Raw genomic sequence first — 9,060 nt, 5'->3', positions numbered from 1 at the left:
CAGCAGGAGGAATCAAAGAAAATTAAATTTAGAGACGAGCACGTTCCAAACATCGGCTCATGGCACTTTTTGCCTGTTTGATTCTACCAAGTGAACTCTTAATGCAGTCTTCAAGGACACATTCCTTTTCCAGTGTAGGGAAAAAAGTGTGCTGCAGATAACACACTGACTGGTAAGGGTGTGCAAAACAGGCTGTGTTCGATTCGGATTCAGCCCAAATCAGGGGACAGTGATTCGATTCATTGATTTGGTTCACTGTCCTGATTCGATTCGGCCAAATCCAAATTTGAAGATTCAATGCTGATTCAGAGCTAACCCTAACCCCCCCCAGCTCCAGGAGGCACCAGTTGCCTGGGCGGGGGCAGGGTCCCCCACATGCTTCATGGCAGACCTGGAAGTGCTTCTGGTCCACTTCTGGGTCCATCACCGAGCACGTTGGGGACCTGCCCCCGCACTCCCGTGGGATGCTCCATCCACCCCACCATCTCAGCGTTCACAAGCTGCCTGGAACCTTGAGGTATGTAGAAAAAACATTTAAAGTTGTGTCTGTGTCTGAATCATTGTATCTTTCACAATCGATTTGGAGGGTTCCGATTCAATTCGGAGAGATTAAAGGGTCTCCTGATTCGATTCGGAGATTCGGTCACCGAATCGGGCCAAATCAGCAACCGAAGCTTCACACAGCCCTACTGACTAGCAAGGATTGTGTTCATTTTTTTACCTGAAGTTACCAGATGTTGCTGTTATACTGTAGAACAAAGGTCAGATTTCATGCAAGATGCAGTCACATCTCTCAAATGGAAAAAAATGTCTGATTATGCTTACTGGTATATTTTAAAGATTTTTCATATCCTTTGGTATTAACGTACTGTGCAAATTCATGTGTGTTTGGGCCATATCCTGAAGTCTTCGTGCCACTAAAATCCTTTTGACATAAAATGTTGTCTCCCAAGACATCCACCAATTTTTATGCTCTAGTTTTGCAACTTGAAGCATTTAGGACATGCCAAATTTTTTAATATCATGTTAATATCATGTTTTGGGACAAATTTTTGAAAAGTCTTACACTAGCCAACATTTTACATGTACAGCTTTTTCAAGTGTTGATGTAATATTATATTGATATTTAAAATAGGGTTAAATATCTGAAGCCCCTGAACAACGCCTTGTGTTAAGTGCACACATACTTGAAAGGCCACTTGAGATGTTCCAGGAATTAGGCATATCTAAGTACCATATTTAACAACTGAAGTTTTATAATCTCTGATAAATAATATGAAAAATATTTCACGTCTAAAAAGTAGACCGATACCAAATTAAAAAAGCAGAAAGGGGGTAATAAAATAAAGCAGGATCGGTAGATATCTTTTTATAGTTCTACTTCTGTAATGTGGCATACTAACTTCTGAATCATGGCAGATTAATCTTTAATGTTTTTCAGTGACTGAAAGCATATCTACTGTATCTATAAATGACTTGTTTACTACGGATGGTGAGGCCTGGGAACCTGGGTGTTCAAGTGTAGGGATATATCAGAAGCTCCATAAAGAATTTACTCGGAAAATTCAGGTAAGCCAGTTTTCACACATGTATATATAGATACTCTAAGTTTAGGTAGCGACACCATTAGAAGAACTGCCTTATATAAAGTTATATGTAGAAAGACTAGATTAAAAGAATGTAGTGGTTACAAAGTTATGAGTTGGGAAATGCTACAGTTAAGGTTGCCTATGCAAACTTCATATAACTTCCATATTCATTATGATATATATTTTAATTCGATGAGCTAAGAGTGTAGTGGTAATATGCAGCCAGAAAAAGAGGCTAAGGGACATTTAGCCGGTGGTTTACACAGATATTTATTGTCAGCAGAGAAATGCTGAGCTGCAGAATCCTGAGTTCCACTCCTAATTCTGCAGGGGAGCATGTTCTGACATATTACAGACCTTTCTCTGTCTGTCCCGTAACCTATTTCCTTCCAGCCTATACCTGGGTCTCCCCAGTTCTTGTTATTTAGCTTGTCTGTATGCTCTTTTTTCATTTCCAGTTATTCCCTGACTCCAGTCACTCCCCTTTTTAGTCAAGTCAGATTGCTTCTTTCTCTACAGAGCCTAGGCCACAGGCAAGAGAAGTATCGGAAAAAAAGGACTGTCTACCTGCTCTACTGTCAGGGGCTCAGCAGCCCTGACATGCAACTGTAGGAAAAAGGATCTGCTTGGCCCTGGGCTTTCTGTGGAGGCCAAGTATTTGAAGAATTTAGCTACCAGCCTCTAATAAATTTAATCTGAGCAGGTGCTAACAGCAGTGTTCAGCAGTCTGTAGTTTATCCCTAACATCAGGGTGACCATCCTAACCAAATCTCAAGTCACTGCTCCAAAGTATATGGGCGATACAAATTATTCAAGTTGTTGGCCAGTGTTAAGAAATGCATTTTCCCTGACTGCACTCAAAAATGGGAGGAGAATTCTTGCTGGGCAGTCTGTTTGGAAAATTTCAACCCAAACAATTGAAATTTGGCGAAATTATGAACAATTAAACAGGATCTTACAAAGGAAAGTGTTAAATATAACTTAAACGTAAGTTTTGCTTACCACCTCTGCCTCTGACAAAAGCAAAGTATGTGTTCCATAATTTGATAGTTTATAAGCAAGAGCTGTGCTGTTCATTGATGCTGTAAAGTAAGATTTTCCTGCCAAGTGCCAAATTTCAAGAGTTGATGGATGAAGGTTTTTAACAGAATATATCCAGTCTTTCAGGTCTTATAAGGCCTGGCAGATTGCAGATTTTGGCGCTACAGAAGGCTAATTCATCAGTAATCAGTTCAGTAGAAAAGATAACTTGTTGCAGGTGTTTCTAAGTAAGCAGACCAAGCAGTGATCATTATGCAGATGAGCTTTCAACCTTCTGCAGCAGCATACACTTTACTGTGTTTAAACCTTTAGGTGCTGCAGCACAGCACATGGAGATTAGTTGAGCTTTTGGTGAAAGTAAATTATCTGTATGATTGTAGGCCAGCCACTCAGATGGATTTTATATTCCATCTCCTGAGGTATAAGCTTATTTTTTTTCATTCAGTAAAATATTTAGAGTGTAGGATTCTGTCAACCAGGCTGATTAAAATGAAGTACCTAAGTTGATGCAAATGGATAATTGTTAAACCAAAGAAATACATATGCAGTTGCGAAACAGGTAACTACATTCACAAACAATATCCTACATGTGCAGTGTCCATATTTGTTCACACTGCATATCTTAATTCAAAATTAAAACATTTGTCCATTGTAACCTGTAGTCTCATTGCTAATTAATTACGACTGCTTGCATTTTATAATTTTTTTCTCACTTCTCATTAAAGTGAAAATTAACTTGAAAATAAGTAGACTGTAAGTAACCTTAAAACATATCCTTGTAGAGCCGCTCAAGAAGAATGGACCATTTTAACAAGCAATCATTAAAAACTGCCCAGCAGCATTTGACAACAATGACTTACGAGCTGCATGAATGCAGGTCTGTAGCAGGTTACTTATTTTACAAAACGTATTTGTATTTACAGGTTGTTTTTATTTATAGTTTATTTCTGTTTTGATAGGATCAAACAGCTGGACACATTTCATGTCGCTATCATGGAGGAGCTGGAGAGTTTCGAAAAAGATTCCCACTGTTTGAAAAATATGGAGAAAGAATTTTTGGTTTGTATTTAAAGAATTTCATTAAAAAGCTATTTTAAAAAGAATTGACATTTTCTCCTTTAATTGTGGATGATCACTTCTGGCTCAAAGGTGTGTTTTGCAACTAGCTCTTAAAAAAAACAAACAACTAAAAATGAACTCTAAATCTCCCTGGGACTTAACTTTAAATTAAAAGAAATTAAGAATTATATTTAAGATAATTTGACTTGAATCTTCTTGGTCCTGGCCATCCCTATGCCCTTAGAATTTCTCAATCCCCGTTACAGATTTTCTGCTTCTTTGCATTGATGCGATGTATCCTAAAGCAAATCACCCGGCCTCAGTGGTCTTCGTTTAACTCAGACCTGAATTTTTGCCTAGTATCAAGATGGCACATTAACCTATTGGACTTGGTGGGTCAGCTAATAGATTTAATTTAAAGTTCATGTTTTGGCCTTCCCATTCTTAACATGGAGTGGATTAATGAACTAGGTCTTTACTCCAGAGACAAGTTGTTAAATTGAGTTTAAAGCTAACAAGAAAACCAGTTTGGTCCCATTTTAACCACACTTAAATATTTGCGGTGTCTGATTATTGTAGAAAAGACATGTGATACTTTAATTTCTGGAAAGTAAATGTTAAATTTGCTGCTTGAATTAGAATGAGCTCTTTAAATATCGGACCTTGCCCCACTGAGCCTTAATTTTTTTTTTAAACACCTGAGGATAATCTAGGGTGTTGTCTTGTGTTGTATCAGGGTTGACTGTAGTTTTGCTAAGAGGTTAGACAGTAGATTTGGATAGGTTGGTTTAGAATCATTGAAAACTATGGTTGGAAGGAACCTCAGGTCATCTAGTCCAACCCCTTGCTCAAAGCAGGACCAGCCAGATCATTGCATAGGGATGATCCTGCCTCAGGCAGAGGTTTTGACTAAATGACACCTCAAGGTCCCTTCCGGCTCTGCTTCTCTATGACTCTATCACATGGGCTATGGTAGAATGCCTGCCCATTCTAAACCTGTCATTCTAGCTTATTTTGACACTGAATATTACTATTAAAAATAAACCTGCATTGTGCTAACTGATGTCTTAGTTGTTCAGTTATTTTTTTATATTTCATTTTAGAGTTTTTGGAAAAAGCAAACAAATACTTTTAGTGTATACAGGAGAAATGAGCAAAAGAGGTTAGTAGATTTTATTTTTATTGGTATGAGACTTGGATTTGATCCATCACTTTCCTATTTGCTTACGGTATGCTTTGGGCCAAATAAAACAGGGACAAAAGTCTTGCTCATCTGTGTAAAGAATAGTGAAATCAGTGGATGAAGAGTTCTGTATACCTGAAATATACTAGCATTTTTGTTATCCTCCTGGGTTTTCCCCCTAGTTCCACTGGGAAATTACAATAACAACAGGAATAAGAATGCTTATTAAGTACTGGATGAGAATTTAAAAAAAGGATGTATTTATGATTGGTGTGGACTCTTCATATTTAGCTAAGATGTTTAATTCACTTCTTACTTTATTAGGATTCAGATTCTTAAAACTTCATTTGAGAAGAATATCTACCAAAGTGTTGAGTATGAGGAAAATATCTTAACTTCTGAGGTATGACAGTTTCCCTGTTCTGTTTTTTGTTTTCTTGCTTATTTTTTCTATCCCCAGATGTTGGTCTTGAGTTCCTGATGTAGATATTCCTTATAGGAAAAGTGTTTACCTCCACTGTACTATTAAGGTCCCTAGATACTTTTGATAAATGTTCAATGTCACAAGTACTCCTTAACATATATATATTAAGGTATATATGTTATATCTTAATACCTCTATTTTATATCTAAAATAAATAACAGAATTGCTTGTGCTGTAGAATGTGGACAACTTTTCTTGTACCTCAAGCACTCTTATTTTACCATTAACAAGTCTATCGGTGATAAGTCTGATCTTAAACTAAAATCAAATACATAAATGTCTCTGAAAATCTGCTGTCAGTCTTGATGGAAAAATAAACAAATGGTATAGATACCTATATATTTTTATAGATGCATCTAATGAAAGAAGACATGAAAGGTCTTCAAGAGAAGCTCCTTAAGGAAATGGTAAATGAAGCTATTTTGTACCGATTGCTAATTATTTACTCTTTGCATTTTACTAAAGGAACTTAACTGTTTGCACATTGACTTCTTAAGTTGAAGCTGCAATTTTTAATATGCTGTTATTGTGTTTGAAATACAATGAAAATAATTACAAATATTATTAAAATATCTGAAACCATATGCTTTTATTAATTTTTACTTAGAATTCATTAAATGATGTAAATAAATGTATTCCTGTAGTTCTCTGCTTATGTAGAATTTTATTATGGCTCGTATTAGAACAAATAGGAAAAGCAATGCATACATGTTGCGAGATTTGGATCTGGATACTGTGATACTTTCTTTAAAGTTTTCTTTAAAGTATTGATAAATATAATATAATATGTTTCTACCACAGCAAGAAGAGGAGCTATTTAATGTTCGCAGAGGATTGCAGACCCTGTTTTTGTCAGAAGGAAGAAAATTCTAATGTCAAATTTAAATACTTTAAAAATATGTTGTTATATTCAGATTAGTTCTCAGTAATGTGAAGTTTGACAATCATATTCAGTGAAAGCAAACCACTGATATAAAATCTCTTTTTTTCTTTAAAGATTGTAATTTTATGTAGATAAACTCTATTCTGTTACAAGCATTTGAGGTTTCTTTTGATTACCATAGTAAGATGTAATATATAAATTTTGGATTTTTAAAGAAGTGCTATTTTTAAAGGATCTCCACATAAGATGCAAAGGATGTTTAATAATAAAGGATCATTTTAAAAAGATGTATTTATTCACGGATGTAGAAAAGTGGTCATTCCCAATTGAAATGAAAAGGTCATGTTTATGTCATGACTCCTAGTCAGGTGCAGAATATGACTGCAAATTATTTTAGCACATTAAAAGGAGATCAGAAAGGCATTTCTGGAAGCCACATCCTATTAGCTTTCAGTAGAAGTTTGTTGTAAACTAAAATAATTTGTAAAATGTACGTGTTTTTACCTTATTTTGCAAATATGTATTAAACTTTCCATGACACACACTTTTGGGTCTTTTCTTTCATCTTGACAAAACAGGCATTAACAAAAGGTGTGTACATCTTGGTACAAGTTTAAGACTATTTTTTACTTAATAACACAAAATCTGTAGGCGTGCTGACATTTCCTGTATGTGTAGATGCATAGCTTTCCTTTGCATTTCAGTTACATTGTATTGCCATATGTTCTATAAACCTTAGGGGAAAAGTCTTTATAGACGCTTCTCAATGGATTATGGATTTACTCAGTAACAAGGATGTTCTCTTCTTCTGAAACAAAACCCAGGTAAACTGTACATTGTGGCTGTAGTACTGTCAGTAGCTTTTTAGGGAAATGAAGTTAAACATTTTCTAGATTGCCAAAAAAATTATTAATATAGGGAATAATTCATAAAATAACCCTGCCTTAGAGGTCCTTACTTCCTTCTGAAGAATTTTGTCAATAAATATCCAACTCTGAGCTAACTCTTAGTTTTTCTGTAGCTCTTTTTTGCAGTCTGTTTTCCTTCAGCTTTATCTCAGATCTCGTACTTTGATCACTTTGCCTTCACGATGACACACTTCCTCTTTGTCATTATCTCATCATCCTCCAACTTTTTTGCCCTTCCTACTTTCCCTTTTCATTCCTAACATTGCTGCTCCTTTCTGACATGTAGCTTTTACTTTAAGCGGGTACCCTCTGTTCTTATCTCTGCTGCTTCTACTACTCTACAGCTTTTTAACCCCAAGCATTTGTTCTGTCTTTTTCACTACCATATTCCTAGACCCCCGCTATTGTGTTATGCTATTACTGTATTGTCAGTCTAAACACCGTCTTCCCTTTATTTATTTATGTTTTTTAAGTTAGACATGATTCACTTTGATTAAATTTGTATTCCTTCCAACCCAGAAAGCTCTTCTGTCAAGGATGGTGTTGCTTTTTCAAAAACTATTTTTGTCATTTTCCAGTTGAAATTCAAATTCTGACTCTGTCTTCCTTCTCATTTATCATATTCCACTTCCTTAGTGTCATAATCATAGTCCACGGTACAGCCTACTCCTAAATCTCTGATTTGTCCATTGTCACTCCTCACAGTAACCATGGAACCTCACAATGCAAGCTTCTTTCCAGTGCAGAACTGACTTTAAGGTAAGATTTATAGTACACCTTTTTGAAGCACAGGGATGCTAATACACAAGGCACGGAGGCTGGCTGGAGCACGCTCCAGCAGACTTGATTAATAGAGTCTGTTCTGACACACTGTAATTACACTGTATCAGAACAGCATCCTGGCACATGTGCAAGCACCCACTGAGATTATACTATTTGGTTAATTACTTTATAATGACCTTTCCTCTGATCTACCTATGTATTATTGGGTCACTGTGTTTGCTGAACCTTCACTGGATTTATTATTACAGGATTGTGTGTTTTAGCTTATGGTCCTTGCTTTGTACTAAGTGGGAAGTTCTAAAATTGGTATTGATTTTTAATTGTTTTTTATTTAATTTGCCCAGTTTCAATTAATTTTGCATTGGTGAGCATATCAAGAAACATCAGCGTAATTAAAGTGCTTCTCTTCTCATAACTGCTACTGAACTGTATTTATTGACTTGCTCTTGCTAAGTTTTCTTCTTTCTTTTGAGTAAAAATACAAATTAGCTAACTATGGGTCTGGTCCTGTAAAGATATTAACTACTTTTGTCTTCCACAAGTAGTACAAGTTGAGGGGGCTTAGCACCCTAGAGTATAGGACTGCATTTGTAATACTGAGCCTCTGATATCTGAATATTCTTGTTAATGTTCCTGTTAACGACAACTAAAAATGAATACGACTGGTGTGTTCTTTTCTTAGCAGTGGTTTGACTGGAGACGTTCTTTCCGCAGAATCCAAACACTGAGGTTATTGTGTTTAATGTAAAGTGTGTATAATTAGATATTTTATAAATCATTTGCACATTGTGAGTGAAAATAAGAGTTCACCCTAGAACTGGTTTTTCCCCTAGATTAAATGTAGTAGTGTGCAATGGATTCATCAAGTGCTTTAATTTAAAAAAATGTGTTATATAAAAAATTGTGCACAGATTAAAATTGTTGCAACTAATATTTGTCTGTTCTGTAGGTTGGGCTAAGGTCTGTATTGTTTACGCAGCCATCTCACTCACTGACCTCCACAAGGAGTGGAGTACATAGGCAGTAAAGGATTTGGCCCATAAATTTTAACTTTTTCAGTAAGGTCTTCTTCAGACAAGTTAATTGTGCCCATAATTTTGATATCCAGTGTCTCTTTCAAAAATGTTAAA

At 35.8% G+C, this 9,060-nt stretch overlaps 1 protein-coding gene across 3 annotated transcripts in view; it reads left to right on the top strand.

The window, feature by feature from the left end:
• Positions 1-6,777, top strand: part of SYCP2 (synaptonemal complex protein 2) — a 45,695-nt gene extending 38,918 nt beyond the window's left edge. For all 3 annotated transcript variants that reach the window (XM_025204717.1, XM_025204718.1, XM_006024090.2), the window contains 7 exons: positions 1,442-1,569; positions 3,413-3,507; positions 3,590-3,689; positions 4,793-4,851; positions 5,197-5,275; positions 5,707-5,763; positions 6,158-6,777. In XM_025204717.1, the coding sequence (XP_025060502.1) occupies positions 1,442-1,569; positions 3,413-3,507; positions 3,590-3,689; positions 4,793-4,851; positions 5,197-5,275; positions 5,707-5,763; positions 6,158-6,229 (590 nt within the window). In that variant the 3' untranslated portion in view covers positions 6,230-6,777. The remainder of the gene's footprint in view (positions 1-1,441; positions 1,570-3,412; positions 3,508-3,589; positions 3,690-4,792; positions 4,852-5,196; positions 5,276-5,706; positions 5,764-6,157) is intronic.
• The last annotated feature ends 2,283 nt before the right edge of the window (positions 6,778-9,060 follow it).

The sequence above is a fragment of the Alligator sinensis genome, unplaced genomic scaffold (genome assembly GCF_000455745.1).
Source record: "Alligator sinensis unplaced genomic scaffold, ASM45574v1 scaffold970_1, whole genome shotgun sequence".
Lineage (NCBI taxonomy): Eukaryota > Metazoa > Chordata > Crocodylia > Alligatoridae > Alligator > Alligator sinensis.
Note: the sequence above shows the minus strand (reverse complement) of the source record. Positions and strands in the feature narration are given on the sequence as shown.